This window comes from Pinus tabuliformis, chromosome 6 (genome assembly GCF_031772625.1).
Source record: "Pinus tabuliformis cultivar Carrire ecotype Pingquan chromosome 6, CPIR1, whole genome shotgun sequence".
NCBI lineage: Eukaryota > Viridiplantae > Streptophyta > Pinopsida > Pinales > Pinaceae > Pinus > Pinus tabuliformis.
The window spans coordinates 255,006,525-255,025,919 of record NC_142292.1 but is presented as its reverse complement, the minus strand read 5'-3'; the positions used below and the strand labels follow the sequence as shown (position 1 = coordinate 255,025,919).

The 19,395-nt window shown below is 34.8% G+C and overlaps 2 protein-coding genes across 4 annotated transcripts; both read right to left on the bottom strand.

Annotated features, from left to right (window-relative positions):
* Positions 1-927: 927 nt before the first annotated feature.
* Positions 928-2,695, bottom strand: LOC149258347 (uncharacterized). 3 transcript variants are annotated; one of them, XR_016246044.1, is made up of 3 exons: positions 2,168-2,695; positions 1,559-1,628; positions 928-1,252 (listed from the first exon to the last, which is right to left on the bottom strand). XR_016246044.1 is itself a non-coding variant. In XM_089371323.1 (3 exons), the coding sequence occupies exons 1-3, from the start codon at positions 2,330-2,332 to the stop codon at positions 970-972; spliced, it is 486 nt and encodes a 161-aa protein (XP_089227449.1). In that variant the 5' UTR covers positions 2,333-2,695; the 3' UTR covers positions 928-969. The 3 variants fall into 3 exon arrangements, 1 of the variants encoding a protein (XP_089227449.1); XR_016246043.1 differs by having other exon boundaries at positions 928-1,240; XM_089371323.1 differs by having other exon boundaries at positions 928-1,240; positions 2,188-2,695.
* A 473-nt stretch (positions 2,696-3,168) lies between these two features.
* LOC149258346 (uncharacterized) lies at positions 3,169-15,949 on the bottom strand. Its single transcript, XM_089415186.1, has 4 exons — positions 15,480-15,949; positions 15,021-15,084; positions 12,461-12,548; positions 3,169-5,636 (listed from the first exon to the last, which is right to left on the bottom strand). The coding sequence occupies exons 1-3, from the start codon at positions 15,646-15,648 to the stop codon at positions 12,467-12,469; spliced, it is 315 nt and encodes a 104-aa protein (XP_089271312.1). The 5' UTR covers positions 15,649-15,949; the 3' UTR covers positions 3,169-5,636; positions 12,461-12,466.
* Between the last annotated feature and the right edge of the window lie 3,446 nt (positions 15,950-19,395).

Genomic DNA, 19,395 nt, shown 5'->3' with positions numbered 1-19,395 from the left:
TTGTGCAAAGCAAACCCATGCCTAAGGATTGGTTGAGGCAGCTCAGATCTTTACCTATTTGAGTGCTCGTACTAGCCCCTCTCAATAAAGGCCCCTAGCAATAATTTGTCTATCTAGCTGATACTTAATATAATGTATAAAAAGGAAATGGCAAATAGAAAGCACCAAATGCCATCCAGGGACGGTACGATAAATACTCTGTGATATGATCATATGTACTTTAGAAATGAACCTTCCAAATAAAATGAAAACAAATGGAATGCTATCTTGCTATGTTCATGAAATGTTGCTACTCCAAATTAATTGCCCGCATCTATCACATCATTGTATGTTGTATGAATTATACCATTGTATGCGGTGGAAGATCAATATTAACTTTACATGTTATGCTTCATTGCTGACTGAAAAGATCCTTACCTTAGAAATCGAGGTCAAGACAACACATATTTTGTTGTATGCAGGGTAGCGACATTTGAGGGCAACAACATTTGATAATATGGACAAAACCCAGTCAGGATCATGAATTGGGGCAGACCATATGGGCCCAACCATATTAAATTTCTTGCCACAATCACTGCATTCTTGAGGAACAACTGGGCCACAAACAGGTGCATATCGTACACTATTATTCTTGAGCATACCAAGGCCATGGGTTGCAACTATGAGCTAAATTTGAAGCAAGACTAAACTTGCATATATTTTCCAACACAGTTTTTAAAAAAATCATTTCATTACTTTGGTGTACATTGCTAAAACAGGTTTCTAAAAACATTTGAAGATCTCAATCTTCTGTGCAGTTTATTTTGTGCCTAAAAAAATTCAAGAGTTATCACCATCCTTTTAAAATGGCAAGTTAAGCATACCTTGTTAACAGTTAGTGGTAGAGGCTGCAAATGGAATGAATCACATCCAACAAATTGGTACACATAAGACAATTTCAGAGGTGTGTTTTTCATTGCATTTGCAGACCTACAAACACACAGAGAAGGTTACATCTTTATGTCTATCAAAGGAAGACCCAATTAAACTGTAACTGTAATACAAAGAATCTCTTTCTGTAATACACCAGAATCTGTGTGAGGAAGAATTGTTGATTTGAGGATAGGAATTAATGGAAGAAGGAGAAAGTATGAGTGCATCCTGATCATCAGTGCAGAGCTCCGTGTTCTTCACATACACAACTGACTGCACAGTATTATTTGTGACCCCGCTCTTTGAGTGCCTTGATCCTATCCTGCAGCTGCTTCACATACTTGATGATATAGAATTAAGTATACCACCAATAAAGAAGAATCCAATATTACTATATTACTATGACAGTTTGGGTTGAAGAATCATGTTTTTCAGTGTACTTTTACAAATTATGTTCCTATAGATGGGACTATTAGACCTTATTCTGAGTGGAATAATTACATTTCATAATTTCCGTAATGAAAACTTGTAATTTCAAAAACCCATCGAAAATCGATCTAATTTGTAAATAAAGAACAACGAAAAGTACACGAATAATCTATTCCAGTTATTTTAAGAATTCTCTAAACTATGGAAGAGTACTTACATTAACTCCATAAATAGTTGGTGGTACTTTCTGGGAGAGAACCAAGTCAGAGTGAAGAAATAAATTGTATCTGGATATGGTGGATGATAGGATCAGTTACATTTTATGAAGGTAATCAATAAACACTCAATACCATAGTACTAAATTTTGTACATGATAAGATACACATCATTTGAGGGATTTATGACCTAGTAGTTTTCCAGTGCAATTTTTTGGAAAGTTTTCTAGTTTATTTTTCTATCTAGTTTGTTCTGGCCGACATTCATTGAAATCAAAAGTTTGACAGGTGAACTCTTCACAATCGAAGTGATTCAGAGGTTTTTGAGGGTGTTGAATCCATATATGTAGTAAAAAAAACCAGTTTAAACAACACAAATCAAAATTTGGCCACAAATGTTTTCACAAAATTTTGACCAGAAAACTGCTAGAAACTCCAAAAAAATCACACTTAAAACTACTCCATTTATTACTGTGCAACTAAATGCCCAACGCCTCATCTGCATCATAGGGGAAAATGTTTGGCCAGATTTTCTAATCATTACTACTTTGCGCTGACGAAACATATTCATTGAATTGAATTAACGAAATGGACAAGTGATAGGGGCTTACAGTGTAAGAAATGGAAATACCAGTTGCTCCACTTCCTCTTAAATTAGGAATGAACATTCCTTTTAACACCTCATTGGCTTTAGGCTTTGCATATGCCAGCTCTCCAATGAAACAACCAAACATTGTAAGTACAAGAAAAGCAATGATCGCCTCCAAATTTCTCATCTGCAATGTCCCAAGTTATAAAACAGGATAAAAGGCTTTGAACTTTGCATACTAACACTTTTAACACTACCGTATTTATTGTGCTATGCTTACAAATGCAGGTAGAAATCCACATGGACAATTTCAAAAAATCATTGGACAAACATATAACAGTAATAACAATACCATACTTCTTTAGAGTATAGTGAATATCAAGGCACAACGCATTCAATATCCTAAATACAATTTAAGTTTCAGTCATTACCCAAATTAATCCCCCTATTGAATATTCCAGTGTTACATGGGGATGCATCCCCTAAATTGGAGAGGAGAGCCCCAACATTTCCCACACACTCCAAAGATGCGGGTTCCTTGAAAAACATTTGACCAGAAAGGGGATGTTTGGTGGCCCCTCCCCCAGAACAGGGATGCCCAGACCCCTCACATCAATTTTTTGTTCAATAAAATGAAGATACGAAAAAAATAGGAGATTGAGCTTTGAGTCTTTTTTTTTCAATAAAATGAAGATACAGAAAAAATAGGAGATTGAGCTTTGAAGACTTTGACTTTAGTAATTAATAGTAATATTACATTCTTGAAGTAAGGTGAAAATTCTCAAGTGACACTCCTTTATATCACAGTCTACTTTAAACTGTTTCGAGATTTTTGAGGGTGATTCCGACCTCATCAGACATCATATGGAGAATGTAGAATTTTATATCCCATTCAGAAGTCTACTTTAAACTGTTTCGAGATTTTTGAGGGTGATTCCGACCTCATCAGACATCATATGGAGAATGTAGAATTTTATATCCCATTCAGAATTCAGCAGACTAAAGTTTAAACAGATTTCACGATTTGGCAACATTATAGTGTTTCCACTGGATTGGACAATGATGATTTTGCATGGGATGAATTGTTATTGTTGAGATTTTATCATTATTATTATTATTTTAATTTTGGAGATGGAGACCCCTATGCTAGGGACCCTAACGTCCCCCGGTCCTCCCTAAATGTCTTTAAAATTTAGGGATGCTCCCACATATCTCCCTTTTAACTCCCCCACTTCCACACCACCCCATCCTGGAAACTTGGTGGAACATAGAAATATTCATGTGCATCAGTTACACGATATGTCTGTTACTACTGCAAATAATATCAACTCACCATCCATAATGAATAAATTGGTTAAGATTCTTTCTAAGATTCTCAAGGTCGACATTCAATGGTAATACCACTCCCTATTGCAGAGTGTTGTGTTCTACAATTCAGCCTGTTATATTATGCAATGTCTCTGTGGTCTTTCCATCTCCACAATCTCTGTTTGTAAGCATTTGAATTGCATGATGCTAGATTATAGGGTTACTGCTTTCAGAAATGTAGGTAGCAATTTTCTTGGATTCTGCAACTTAAGAAAGCAAATCTTCTAAATTCTACAATATCTAGTTATAGGGATGTTCATCGCGTTATGAGCTATTATTGTGGATGCTACCTTGCAGGGATTTTCTTGTCATCTTCATTGCTCGATGCCCAATAGATGTGGGATGTTGCTTCTATTTTTCACTTCCATATTTTACTAATGCATAATAAACCTCTGACACTAGTGTACCTATTGTGATATTTCATAAATGCAGGTAGAAATCTACAAAAACATTTTTAAGAGCCATTAGACAAAAATATAGCAGTTATACTATCATACTTCTTTATATTATAGTGATTTTACAAGGCATAATGCATACAATATTCTAAATACAATTCAAGTTTCAAAGACTACCCAAAATTAATCCCCTATTGGATGAGTATATACATTGGTGACAAGATCAAAGTTGTGAGGAATTTCAATTTGCCTTCTATAGTGAGTGACTTGGTTAAGCTTATTTCCAAGCTTCTCAAGGCCATCGCTGACTGGCAATGCAAATCCCTATTGAAGGGTGCTGTATTATGCAATTTAGAATGTTGCATTCTGTGATGCCTGTCTGTGGATTCTGGTTATGCAACTCCCTAACGCAGGTCATTGTATTTTGCAATTCAGGGTGATGTGCTTGTGAGAATTTGAATTGCACAATGCTAGGTTATAGGCTTCTTTCAGAAAGATAGGTTTAGTAGTTCTCCCATCTCCTGCAACTTTACAATGCAAAATTTCTAAATTCCACAATATTGGGTTATGGGCATGTTTTGTAGTTCTCCCATCTTCTGCAACTTTAGAATGAAAATTTTCTACATTCCACAATATTGGGTTATGGCCATGTTCCTGTTGCTTATGTGATTTCTCTATGCAACTACAAATTCTTGATGTTGATGCTACCTTGTAGGTGTTTGTCTATATTCTTCATACCAATTCCATATAGCCAACTTTGTACATTTCCTGGTCCCACTGCAAAAGTATTCAATTTCCATGATACAAAAAGCCATGTGTGCATCAAGTTTTATTGCCAGGAAACAAAAGGATGCATTGTAACAAAAGAACTCTAAAATGAATACAGAATCAACTAGCCGATTACCAATTAACATGCAAAAGCAGCAAACTCATGTCTTGATTTCATGACAAGAACCTGATCATATCATCCGTAAAAAATTTCCTTTGTAGTGCCTTTGAACTAATAATAAATGTAAAGGTTCACAAGTTTTTAAAAGGAAATTGTCCACAAGGACACACAAGTCAAAATTGGCAGTGACTGTTTTCAACACATTTTACCCACCTTGCATATAAGACCTTGCATATAAGAGTATAAATTATCCAAATCTCTAGTGCATTGAAAAAACATAACGCGAGCCTACTATTTTCTCTTATGGTTTGATTAGACATCGCAAACATTTCTAATTACAGAAGTTTGTTTTATAGGAGGAAAAACAAAAACAAATTGGGATTATATCCCTCTCCTTGATTGAAACGGTCTAGAAAATATTGGAACTACTTTAACAAAGATGATTTTGCACTGACCACCTTGTTCCCGAAGCTTTCGAACTGCAAAAGAAAACATCGAACATCGAGTTGACCTTCATCTTTGAGGCTGAAGCTATAACAAATCACTGCAAATTGATAGAGACAGCACCATAGAATCTGAAATAAATTCAATGTCGTTGCCCGGTACAACGTCTCTCCAACATAGAGCAAACCAAGAGTTTGAAGTAACCAGGTTAAATAAGAAAAATGAATTGTCATTTTGTCTTGAAATAGATGCATAGAGTATAGTCAAAAGGATCGGATGGAGCACCCGGAATCTCTGCACTCCAATGAGAGTGAGTGTGCTAAATCCAGTTAGAAGAACACCAGCCCATGTAGGTATATGGAACAACATGTTAAGAGAAAATGCAGTTCTCAGCACTGCGATAAAAACATGAAGGGACGAGAAAATTACAAACAATGAATGAAGTGAATGAAGTAAATTAGGGTAAAATTGTTAACCCTTATTCAGTTAGGGTTATTGTGGACAGTTATTTATCGTTTAAACTTAGGAAACAGAATCAATGGTTTACCTATTGTAATGCATATTTATATGCACTATGTACATTATTTTTCATACCATTCTTAATAATACTGTGGAATTCGTTTTCCAACAAAAATCAATATTCTCTACATTAGTTGCAGACTTACAAGTATAAACATCAAGACTACAAATAAACAACATCCATCCTGTGTATCAATGTTACAAATAAAATAGTTCATTAATGTAGAACTCAAAGTGTTGGGAATATAAGCCATAACTACCCAAAGAAGATCTCTAGAAAAACCCAACTATTAAAGCCACTCTATCAACAAATGTCAAGGAATATCAAAAGCTTCCTAAAACCCACAAAAAAACAACACGCTTTTGTGTTGTGCAGTAATGCTCCATCCCCCGAATAACACTCCTCAAAGTGAAAATGTAGTCAAGGATTTGATAATCTCAACAAAAATTCAATAATCATTCCCTAAAACTTATCTATATCTGCATACGTTGATATATGAGCGTCTAAGAGAGTGGAGTGAATCTCGCCTAATATATGTCCTATTATAATGGTTCTGCAATGTGCAGGTACTTGTGTTTAATGCATCACTGAACTTATGGATGGGATGAATAATATCATTGCTCCAAGATGGTCGAGCAAAGGCAAATAGCTTAGCTGTGGTTGAGACAAGAGGTTTCATGCCATGAGTCAAACACTCAAATTATAAGCCTTCAAAATCTCTTGCCTTATTCACCTATAGTTTAACAAAATTTTGCTAGGATTTCTATGGAGGTGGAAGAATCACATCAAATGAATCAAGGGGAGCACAGATTAGGTGATTGGTGGGGAATTTCATAAAGTTAGATGCATGTGAAAACCCAATAATGAGATCAAAGATGGTGAAGATGGAATTTTTTGGTAACAAAGTTTACCTGAGGGCTTTGGCTAAATGCCTCAAGGCATGCAAAAGTTCAATTCTTTGTTTGGATATCAAATGATGTTTCGTCCTCCTGCAAAGAGAACAATATTTGAGGTGGGAGACCACTACTAGTTCAAGGTAATTCGCCATGGTGTGTGTGAGAATGATTTGCATTCTTCCTCGAACTACTTGGCAATTAGAGAAGTTCCATGAGATTTTGATGCATAGAAGATTGGAGCAGCGAAGTTGATAAGAGATTCCAAAGCTCTGCCCCCATTGATATTTTTGCAAGAAGTTAAGATTTCTCTCCAAGGATAATTAAAGGTGGATTGCAGGCATGAGCTAAGTCAAACACTAGAAATATGCCCAAATGTAGAAGGGCTAAAAATCAATGATACATATGAAGTCATGGAATGACATTGAGAGACAAGTCACAGGGCATTGGTCAACCAAATCAAGTAAATGGGTAGACATCAAAATTCTAAGTCCAAGAAAGAAGCAAGGTGGGAGCCAATATGTAGTCAATTAATGTTTTTCGACCATCATGGGAGTAGCTGATGCATACGTGGCTAAGAAATTATGCCGAAGAATTGACAGTTAAGAATGCATTTCACTTGCCTATGGCAATTAAATATGCCCAAATGCATCCAAATGGCTACCATCTAATTACTTCACTAGTCCAGAAATAAAGGAGCTAGTACTTTGAACCATAAATCATCCTTTGTAATGTCATACATAGGTGTTTGAAGCCAAATTGTGTAAGCATTTGAGTTGCCCAATTAAAAAAATGTTCCCTACTTCAAATAAGTATAGACCAAGATAAATATATTCACTGTCTAATTTAAGATGATGCGAGAGTCTGGTGGAAAATTGTAAAGATGGCATCCCCATAAAGTTTTATCTATGTACATACATGTCCCTGTTTGTAGAGTTATACCAACTAATGAGATTGTACTGAGGGGGTCCTTAATAAGGTGGGCTAGCCACTTAAACAATTCACACCATGGAACTCTAAATTCCAATTCCAAATTGAACGACAACAAAATCCTGAAATTGGCCATAAACATCTAATGAGTAATAAGACTTATTCTATTAGGAACAAGAAGTCCCTGTAATAACATTTTGCATTGCAAATAGAGGCAACTATAACAAGACTTTGACCCAAGAGTTTTGCTCAATTACTACTACTTGTATCTTCTCTAGGATAGAAGCCAATAACTTGGGTGTACTAGTGTTGAACACAACAAAGTAAAATCAGTTGTATCTTTGTATAGTTCTTCTCTAGTACAAACAATTTTTTAAAAGTTGTTTAGTTTTTATTCCAAGGAGTTAACTTGAAGCTAGAAGATATTTTCCAAGTCCAACAAAATGAAAAACAACACTCTTGTCTTACAGATGTCACTTGAAAAATTCAACAAAACCAATACCAACAAAAAGCTTCATAACCAACACAAGCTTCTGAATAATTCAATAGAACCAATGCCAATAAAAAGCTTCACAACAAACTCACAATCTTCATAACCAACACAAGCTTTTGAACCAAGGCATCAGAACCAATCAAATCGTATGCTTTAGACGCACTCATGAACTGAAGACCCTAGCACTATCATCTTTGAACCTAATTCTTAGTGCATTGTTGACTAAAAAAGAGTAACAACCATGTAGATTTACTGCATGGTTACTCAGTAAGGTTATTTTTTATAAGATTCATGGTTTTACACAATGCATAGTTCAATTCGTTGTTAAAATTTCCACAAAACTCTGCAACTACTTAGATGAATAATTGAAAATTGAAACTAAATTACTTTCACTAAGATACATACTAAGTTACCAGGATTCGGATCCGGATACGGATCCGGATGTGGATCCGGATACGGATCCGTCAGATTTTTTAAAAGTCAGGATCCGGAAACGGCGGGGAAACGGCGGGTATATATAGTATATGAATATTTTCCATGGTAGGTAAAAGGCTTCAATATTTATGGTCACTAGTCTAACCTCTATTGGTACAATCTGAAGACCTCAACATGTCGCTACATCATTATGTGTAGACAAAATTGACCACCTCTAAAAATAATTTGTAAGTTGTGTGTGGTTTGTAACAAGGGTGACTTGCAAACTTGCAAGATGCCTCTAGACCTTGAGGAATTAATATGTTTACTTACTTTCGGAGAAGATAAACCGTAGCTAGTCAAAAAAATTACAACTTGTAAAAATACAAAATTTTAAATGTATAACTTGTATAATATTTAATATATATTTTAAATATATGATACAATAAATTAATATATTTAATTTTATAAATATATATATTTTAATATTTCTATTTATCCTACAACACAAATTATAATATAAGTAATAGAACATAATTTTAAATTATAATTTTTAGAAGACAAGTTTATAATAATTATAAATCATAAATTTTGAACGGTATAAATATAAATGTAAAAAGTAACTTTAAAATATCATAAAGTTTAATTAATATACAAATATAAAAAGTAACTTTAAAATATAATAAAGTTTAATTAATATATAAATATAAAAAGTAACTTTAAAATATAACAAAGTTTAATTAATATCTAAATATAAAAAGTAACGTTAAAATATAATAATTAATATATAAATATAAAAAGTAACTTTAAAATATAACAAAGTTTAATTAATATCTAAATATAAAAAGTAACGTTAAAATATAATAAAGCTTAATTAATATATATAATGCGGGTCATGCGAGATGCCGAAAACAAATGGGAGAGTTCACGAGCCATGAAACAACACAGTGGACCTGTAAAAAACCAAAAATCACCGGGATGCGTGTTACAACGAAGGAAACATTTTTAAACCGGTTCCTAGGCGTATCCAAGCGAATCCGGATCCGGATCCGGATCAGATCCGGGGATCCGCGAATCCAGCCCCCAAGGTTGACGGATCCGGTAACATAGGATACATAGTTTCTTAACAATTCATATGCAACGGAATAAGAACACAGAGATATAAAAAAAAAAAAAAAAAAGAAGCACAATTTGACACAATTATTGTTGTCAAGAAACCCAACAAGGAAAAAACCCGTCTGCTTGATGTGGCTATTTTATTGATTATCTTGGTGCAATTGAATCTATTACAAAGCAATTTGTACCTCTAAGAACATACTTGCTCCCTGTTGATCTAGCTTGGACTTCTCCTTCCAACCCTTCATCCCAGCTCCTAAATCCTATCACACATATGATCTCCTATTACTTAGGACACAAGCTCTCTACGCTCTCCACAAACAAGTCTCTCTCACAACTTGTGAGTTGTCTTGTCACAAACCTTTGTGTACAAAACAATTCATAATCCTTGTGCCTTCATCCTTCCTTTATAGGCCCAATTCGAACGTGCAAGGAGGCCCAGTTCCAAATTTAGAACTCAAGTTTTGATTGCGAGTTAACTGAAAGTGTTACTTGTTGTCCTTCCAATCATCACTAGAGTTGTTAACTCGTTCTCTTTCCAATCAGCACTAGATATCTAACTCTCTCTTTTGTCAACCAAGACTGAAGACTACCTCGTTCTAACTGAACTACTAACTGCCACCTCGTTTTGCAGTCAAACTCATGAAGACTCCACTTAACTGAAGCTCCAACTCTACGCATGCAAACTTGATTATTCCAGTAAACTGAAAATAAATCATCCTAACTAAAGTCTAAGTCATAAGGACAATTCGAGGTCTTCAGTCACAAGCCAGGAGACCTTGCTCGCTACATTTTCAACACTCCCTCTTAGCAAGGAAGGTACTTCTGGAAGAACCTCTTCCACCTGGATCTTCCTTCAACACCACCACGTTATCCGATGTTGCAATTGCTTTCTCTAAATGAGAAGACTTCATTGCTTCTTGCTACAGAATCTGATCTAAAGACATGTTCCTTCCAACCATGCTCCTAGGATCCTACTCTTCAGAATCTATCAATGTTAGCTCATACCAATTGGTCCTGACAAATCTGGAAGAGGCCTCCTACTCAATTTCTATCACTAACATCGATCTTGTGCTATAAGTTCTTCTAGCACTATTATGGATCTGTCTCGGTCCTTTGAAACACCCACGAATACTGCTGCCAATCCCCCGATCAGTACAGTATCCCTCTCCCTCTGAGGGTTGACCTCCACCAATATTGTTGGTTGTTAGTACTGTATATTGACCTCTGCTCTAATACCATGTTAAAATTTCCACGAAACTTTGCAACTACTTAGATGAATAACTAAAAACTAAAACTAGTTTACTTTCACCAAGATACAAAGTTTCTTAACAATTCATATACCAATGGAATAAAAACACAGAGATAAAAACACATGCACAAATTGACACTTATTTTTCTCAGGAAACCCAACAAGGAAAACCTTGTGTGATTGATGTGGCTATTTTATTGATTGTCTTGAAGCAATTGAATCTATTACAAAGCAATTTAACCCCCCTGGGAACATACTTATTCTCATGTTGCTCTATCTTGGACTTGCCCTGCCAACCCTTGATCCCAGCTCCTAAATCCTAGCGCACCTATGATCTCCTATTACTTAGGGCACAAGTTCTATGTGCTCTCCACAAACAAGGCTCTCACACAACCTGTGAGCTCTGTCTTGTCACAAAACATTGTGCATAAAATAATTCATAATCTATTAATCCCTATGCCTTCATCCTTCCTTCATAGGCCCAGTTTGAACATGCAAGGAGGCCCAGTTCCTAATTTATAACTCGAGTTCTAATTACGAGTTAACTAAGAGTGTTACTTGCTCTCCTTCCAATCATCACTGGAGTTGTTAACTTGTTCTCTCTCCAATCAACACTAGAGATCTAACTCACTCTTCCTTCAATCAAGACTAAAGACTAACTTGTTCTAACTTAACTGCTAACTGCCACCCCATTTTGTAGTCAAACTGATGAAGACTCCACTTAACTGAAACTCCAACTCTACGCATGCAAACTTGAAGATTATTCCAGTAAATTGGAAATAACTCATCCTAACTGAAGTCTAACTCATGAGGACAATTCGAGGTCTTCATTGGCTAAGGCACAAGCCAAAAGACCTTGCTTGCTACATTTTTAACATTCCCTACCAAGATGGCTGCAATAAGGCAATACTGAAAGTGGAAGAAAATAATTTTGCAAAAACATCCATTAAAATGTTTTCCTTTTTCTAACAAAAATATGGGACATTTACAAGGACTACTTTCTTACAAAACATTTACTAGTACATGAATTGGCAAGAAGTCCATATTTTAATGGGGTAACCTAGATTTTTAGGGACAAGAAAACTAGGATGGCACATTAAAAGGATGTTCATCTCCAAGTTTAAACATTAGGCAGGCAGTTGTTCCTTGTCTCTTTTTATGTTATGTCGATGGACAGTAATGTAGACTCTTTATGAGTGGTTTGGCCAAGGGCAGCCCACTTTTTTTACTTTTGCACTTGCTTGTGGAGTGTGCAGTTGCAGCCCTCCTTTTTTGTATTAAAGCCTTGTATATATTACTCTTATTAAAAGTTTATAATGTGTAAAGAAAAATTCATATAACTAATCACAAAACCAGGAAAAGAGTCTCGCCTTCTTATTCTTGAGTCTTGCCTAGAAGAAGAGACCATATTCAAGTATTCAAGTACACATTTTCACAATCATGGAGACTTTATGGCCTTGTACAAATTACCATCAACATCAGAAATTCAGAATAGTCATGCTTGAGGAATGCAAACTTCTGATGGAACCTTATTTCCTACATATAGAACAAAATAGTTACAGGCTATGATCATGGCAAAAATATGAAAGTTCTAAACTTACTTGTAGTCAGACTGAGAAACAATTGATAGGTAGATGTAGCCCTATATCGCTTGATGAAACACTGTACAGAGGGCTCCCTTGATCCAGGCTGCACACAAGAAGTAAAAGACAACCATTCAAAGGGAGACAAAACAGCTAATTAACAAATAACCATCATGCCAAAGACTAGAACAATGTCACAAGTAAAAATTACATAGGAGTAAAAGCTAATATGAAGGAAACTAAACAGTGCCCTTGTACCAAATCAGGTGAGTAAATAATCAGGTAAATGCAAGAAATGCTATAGCAAAACAAATCTAAAACCTGAAATTTCAAAGCATTCAAAAGGCTATTTTATTAGTGTCATTGAAGGGCATCAGATATAGTTATAAAGAAAGTTTCCACTCTCTTTCATATTTTTTTAGCTGAAGATTGCTGCCAGTTGCAAATCAATTAATGCAGAAATTTTAAAAGTCTTACTAGTACCAAATTGACTGCCTTAAAATGGGCCTATGCTACCATTCATGGTCCACCATCCAGAATCGCCACCTAATATAGAGGGTTTCCTCTTTCATTCAAGGGATCTTCTATCAAACTATTGACCACCTTAATAACATAAAGAGGTTGACCATTGTCATTCCATTGAATAGGCCATTATACCTAAAATCTCCCCTCAACTTGTGAGAGGCTTATCTCTGATGAAAACCTTCACTGAAATGAACAATGCAGTCTGCAATGCAAAACAGAAGCAGGATTTTCCCTATTTAGTTTCTTCAGCTCTGGATATAATTAATCAACAAAATAATAACATCACATAACTTATGAATAGCATGGGAAACTTATCAATTAAAACTAAACACACAAAACAAGAAGGTGAGGTGTCAATATGTTGGAACCAAATTAACAAAACCTTTGGGCATTGGCCTACAAATCTGTAAATTTCACCCAGGGCAAACTTTCCTGTCATTTCTCTTTTGGTTCAATCAGCACTGCATAGGTATTAATTCTCGAACAAAGTTAAGTCTTCCAAACTTTTTCACAAAATAACTTCAGAAATGAAATGAAATGATATTAATGTCCTTTCAGGACCAAAGAAAGGTCAATGGGATCAAGAATACAGTCAGTACAACACATCTCCTCAAAAAGAACAAATACAGGCTAACAATAATGCAGGAAGACAAATAAGAAAAAAATAAGGAGGAGGATTTAACCATTGAAATGGACCCTGTAAAATGCATATAAGGAATAGTCAAGAAGAATAGGAGCACGTAGAAGAGGGAAACCAGTCTTAGTCTCATCACTGGAAGAATCTTTAATATTGTTGATCATAGGGTTATTTTTATTATGGGGCATTTGGCAGAATTTATTCAGTCACTTTCCACAAAAAAAGTAGCAATTTTTGCTTCACAACATCCTATATATAGTTTCTGTGACTACACTCTGCAGCTTGACTTCCTATCACAAATCATGCAGTTTTGGTGCACAGACTCCCTAAGATGCAGTCCATAAACTCTTGATCATAGGTCCAAAATACAAATACCTTTGATCTTGACCCTAGACCACATCCCATGCACTTGGGGCTGTTGCTCATTCGAATTTCAAATTCTCTTATTGATTTGCATCATTATCAATTTCTCATCTTAACTTTTGTATGATAATTTTTTGTCAAAATTATGAAATATATTTTGTATCCATGATAAGTTAGGAGGATTTAACCATTGAAATGGACCCTGTACAATGCATACAAGGAATAGTCAGGAAGAATAGGAGCACGTAGAAGAGGGAAACCAGTCTTAGTCTCATCAATGGAAGAATCTTTAATATTGTTGATCATAGGGTTATTTTTATTACGGGGCATTTGGCAGAATTTATTCAGTCACTTTCCACAAAAAAAGCAACAATTTTTGCTTCACAACATCCTATATATAGTTTCTGCGACTACACTCTGCTACTTGACTTCCTATCACAAATCATGCTATTTTGGTGCACAAACTCCTTAAGATGCAATGCATAAACTCTTGATCATAAATCCAAAATACAAATATCTTTGATCTTGACCCTAGACCACATCCCATGGACTTGGGGCTGTTGCTCATTCGAATTTGAAATTCTCTTATTGATTTGCATCATTATCAATTTCTCATCTTAACTTTTGTATGATAATTTTTTGTCAAAATCATGAAATTTATTTTGTTAGGCATATTTACTCAATGCCTTTTATCCATGATAAGTTGCAGTTGAATTCATTTTCCAAAAAAATCAATATTCTAATTAAAATCCTGCATTGCAGTTTCATTTCGATGCACAGAGTAAAATAAAATAAGATTCATTGATAGAAAAAGCTTCGAAAGAAAATTGAGACCTAATGTTTACCAAACGAATGAAAAATGATAAAGCCTATGGTTTGGCCCTAGTGAAGCTAAACATCAGCTACTCATAACTGCAATTTCTAGCCTAAATATTAGCCAGAGCCTTCACTCTGGAAAGTACTGAATGAATATTTTAAGCATTGTAAGCCAAGTAACAACATTTTATAACCTATGCCTGTACAAAATAACAAAAGCCCAGCTAAGAATCTTACCGATGAAGAAAACCCAAAGAAGATTTCGCCGTATCGAAGGCAAATGAGGTCCGCGCACAATCACCTATGAACAGGAATCCATGTTAATAGAGGAATATGCACTGTGATACTCCAGTAACAGCAGGAATAGCAGGAATAGACATTCAGTGGCAAGAAAGGGCTGAAATTGATGCAATGCAAGATAAGATGCCCAGAGTAGCAATTCAGCGTTGCTTCGGCACTAACAAGCTTACAAATTCCCAGAGAAAGCACAGTTGTGGCGTTTGAAAATGCCACCAGTAAATCATTAAATGAACAAAAACCCAGAGACCCGTTCTTTAACCTCCAAAGCCATATAGGGTTCGACTTTGCCTTTTCAAGGCGTAGAAAACATCCATGGCGGTTACAGTCTTTCTCCTAGCATGCTCTGTGTAAGTAACTGCGTCGCTAATGACATTCTCAAGAAAAACTTCAACACACCTCTCGTTTCTTCATATATGAGGTTGTTGATACGCTTGACACCACCTCTCCTGGCAAGACGCGTAATGGTGGGCTTCGTAATTCCCTGAATGGTATCACGCAGTACCTTCCCGTGCCTCTTTTCACCTCCTTTTCCCAAATCCTTGCCTCCATTTCCACGGCCGGACATCTTGCCCCCTTCAACCTCAATTTCCAATCACTCTGCTCGTTAGCCGCGCAAAGCAATCTTTTCCCAAACCCTTGCCTCCCTTTTCACAAAGCAATCTTTTCCCAAACCCTTTCTGAGGAACTACTGAGAGAAACAAACGACAAGGGTTTCACAAGTACTAGAATCCTTACATTAAGAAGAGGTGTCGTAATGGAGGAGTGAAGAGTCGCCTGCCGTAAAGCTTAGTTTAGATAAACAACAAGGAGAATAACCCATTTCTGTTTAATGGAGTTGCAGAGCCTCACCGAAGGAAGGTGAGGAGGAGAATGAACCTGGGAAGAACACAACAATTGAGGAGTAGTCACCTCAACTATCCTACAATGTTTTTCCACCGTTGATCGCAATCCTATTTTGGGTGAATGGTTGATCTATCGACACGTTAACCCTTCCGTAGAGAGGCCACGTCTCCGTGTTTGAGACACTGTTATCTCTCAAAAGATTGACAGGTAGAGTATTGTCATTGACATGAAAAAAATAAAATATTATATAAATCATTTTAAAAACTTCTTGATATCATTCTTACAATAACCCTTATTATAAATAATTGTAATCTTTAAAGATAATTTATTATAAATAACCATAACTATTTAATTCCTTAATTCCCCATACTCTGCTATTAAATGGTTATTGTAATAATTAGGTATAAATATAGTTATTCATAACGATGGAATTATAAGCATGTAAAAACACCATAAAAATTAACATTTTTGGTGTTGTAATATATAGATATGTAATAAATAAAGGTGAAATATTAAGTTTTTTAATAAAATAGTAATAAAGTATTTCAACTGTTTAAAAAAATAATTACAGCACTTATATAAATTAAATGGCTAATAAAAGATGATAAGAATCAATTTATGATAAGTATCAAGAACACTTATTTCATGATATATCTCATATGGTGAAGATTTTAAAATTCATAAAAATTAATTATATTATAACTTATTTATTTATTTATTATTATTATTAAGAAGAATAAGTAATATTTGAGTTAAACATATATACATTTAAAAAAAATTAACAATTTAATTAATGAATTCTATTAAAAAGGTCAAAAATTCATAATTATTTTTGAGATAAGTCTAAACCTTTGATTTATGACTATTAAAAATATTGTAGAATATTTAATGGAGGTTAAATTCATACCATCCACCTAATATTTATTGATTATTAAATTAAAATTGTGAAGACTCTATTACAAAATATACATGCCTATGTGCCAAGTGGGTGTAATTTGGGTAGTAGGGACAAGTCACTATTGTCCTCCCCACCGAGGTCCGGTCCCACCAATATTGACATGCTCACTCCCTGGGAGCCATTTCTACATGAAAGATAATCCACTCGCCTAGACATGGGTGAGTTTTCTGCAGATGTAGCTAGTGTTGATCTCTGATATAGTGAACCATAAAAAGAAATAGACATGCCTATGCAGATAAGTTTAAAAAATAAAAGAAGAAAGATGTGCAAGAATACTTGTGTATGTTATGAATAAAAAGATTTTATTACTATTACATAACAATTTCATAGAAGTGGACTAAGATAAATTTCATATTGTACCTATGGAGTATATATTAGTTTATTTGTGTGGGTTTTAGTTTGCGTCGGGTCATAGACTCAAATCTTCGGGGGAGGATTTTAGGGTGGAAACCATCTATGGGAGATAAAAATTATCCTATTGTATCCAAGCTTGACCAAGTCTTTCCCAATGCTAGTGATATCATCCTAAAGATGGAAAATTATTTTTTTGTCCAACAATAGGGCTGACATTAGCCTAGGCTCAACCTAACTAAACAAAAAAAAAGGATCAATTTTGTAATTTATGATGCATTTTTTGAACATGACAATGAAACATGATCCTTGAGGAACATCAAAAGTGATGGTAGAAATTCAACCAAAATAGCAGAGAATTACACATAAGTTTACTCAGATGAATATCACAGTGAATGAACATCACAACAACACATAACCATTGAGAACATTAGAAAATGATGAGAAATTCACATAATTTGACTAAGATCAATATCACAATGCATCATATTTTTCATGAACATCATAGTGAAATATAAGCCTTTAGGAATATCATAAAGTAATAAATATTCAATGTAAGGAACATAACAATTCCACATAAGTTGTATAAGATTAATATCACAATGCATCATGCTTTTCTAGATAATGAAATGTAAGCCTCTAGGAATATCATAAAGTGATATAACCCATGATGAACATTATAACACAACAATACCATTATTGAATGTAAAATTTGACATTAATAAAAATATATAAGCTTCACAATGCAACATAAACTTTGGGAACCACAATCAAACATAATACTTATAGAATGTCTCAATGCAACAAATCCCTTAATATATATTGTAATGTGACCCATATATTTAAGAACACAAAATTCAATATAGGCTAACCAACATGAATAATGCAATGTAACATAACCATACTTAATGATGATCAACCACTAAAAACCATATTAATATGGGCAAACATGATCAACCACAATCAATCATGGCCAACCAAGAGTAATTAAAGTCGCCCATGGTTATGTTGATATATGCCTTTCGAGACAAACCAAGCCTTTGATGAGTCTTGGTATTGCAATAAGTATGTTGCAACTCCCAAGGCTACCGACATAAATTATCAACCCGGGGTTCGTACACACTTAAGAGGTATCGGCACCATATGTGCAACATACAATGCATCCTTCCTTTGATGTCATGATGTAATGGAGTGCATGCACTAAAGTCAAATCCTAAGCAGAAAATGAAATGCTCGAAATGGAAACATCAACCTATTGCAAGAAAGGAATTACAAGGAAAGAATCCTATGCTAATTGCATAAAGTAAAGATCATGAAGTAAATGTCAACCATTACATTTTAAAGAGTTTAGATCCATTAACAAAGTTCATTGGAGGTGGAAATCAAGAAAATCATAATTGTATTATCCAACCCATAAATATGTACATTAAACCAAATTGTTGAAATGTTTTGCATGGGTAAAGAGGCGAGTCCTAAGTGGTTTTTAATCTTTCCTAATCATTCATTTAGAGCCTAGGGGTCTTGATTCAACCCTAAGTGATAATAACCAAGCTTCTTGAACGAATATGGGCAAGTAAATGCATGTTAGAAGGCTACTACAGGAAACTACAGGATGTTACAGATTTACTGCAGGAAGTTATAATTCATCAAATGACCGAGCAAATAAAATCCAAATTGGATGGGACAAATTTTTTTATTGACTAGGATGCCTTAGGTCTCCATTCCAAGTAGAATCACTCAAAAATACATCTGTTAACCCATGTTAAAAAATAGAAGAAAATTACTAGTATGAAATCTAAAAATTCGAGAAATAGTGAACTAGTAAATCTATTAAATGCTTGACCTAATCAAGTGCAAATTCAATGGGGTAATTTTTGTTACTAACTAGAATTTCTTTGTGATATAATGCAAGTGGAAATAACTCAATTGAATCTCGTTAGCATGCTCTAAAAAATAGCAGAAATTTATTGTTCTTTGCCACAAAGGAGTCCCAAAAATCTAGATTTGGGAATAAGCAAACTAATCCAAGTAGCTCAATGATTACTATGACCTTCCAAAGCTTTTCCAAGGATTCAATGATTCTTGTGATCCTACAAAATAACTTACATCAACCATTTAACCCAATCCCATAACAAGAAATCATTAATACAAGAACAAGAG

Excerpts from the sequence above, each read along its gene's own strand:
- LOC149258347 (XM_089371323.1), bottom strand. The coding sequence starts at position 2,332 with ATGAGAAATTTGGAGGCGATCATTGCTTTTCTTGTACTTACAATGTTT. Across the intron at positions 1,629-2,187 it reads AAGAGGAAGTGGAGCAACTG|ATACAATTTATTTCTTCACT; the intron begins GTATTTCCATTT and ends CACCATATCCAG. Across the intron at positions 1,241-1,558 it reads CAACTATTTATGGAGTTAAT|CTGCAGGATAGGATCAAGGC; the intron begins GTAAGTACTCTT and ends TATGTGAAGCAG.
- LOC149258346 (XM_089415186.1), bottom strand. The coding sequence starts at position 15,648 with ATGTCCGGCCGTGGAAATGGAGGCAAGGATTTGGGAAAAGGAGGTGAA. Across the intron at positions 15,085-15,479 it reads CATATATGAAGAAACGAGAG|GTGATTGTGCGCGGACCTCA; the intron begins GTGTGTTGAAGT and ends TCCTGTTCATAG. Across the intron at positions 12,549-15,020 it reads TCTTTGGGTTTTCTTCATCG|CCTGGATCAAGGGAGCCCTC; the intron begins GTAAGATTCTTA and ends TCTTGTGTGCAG.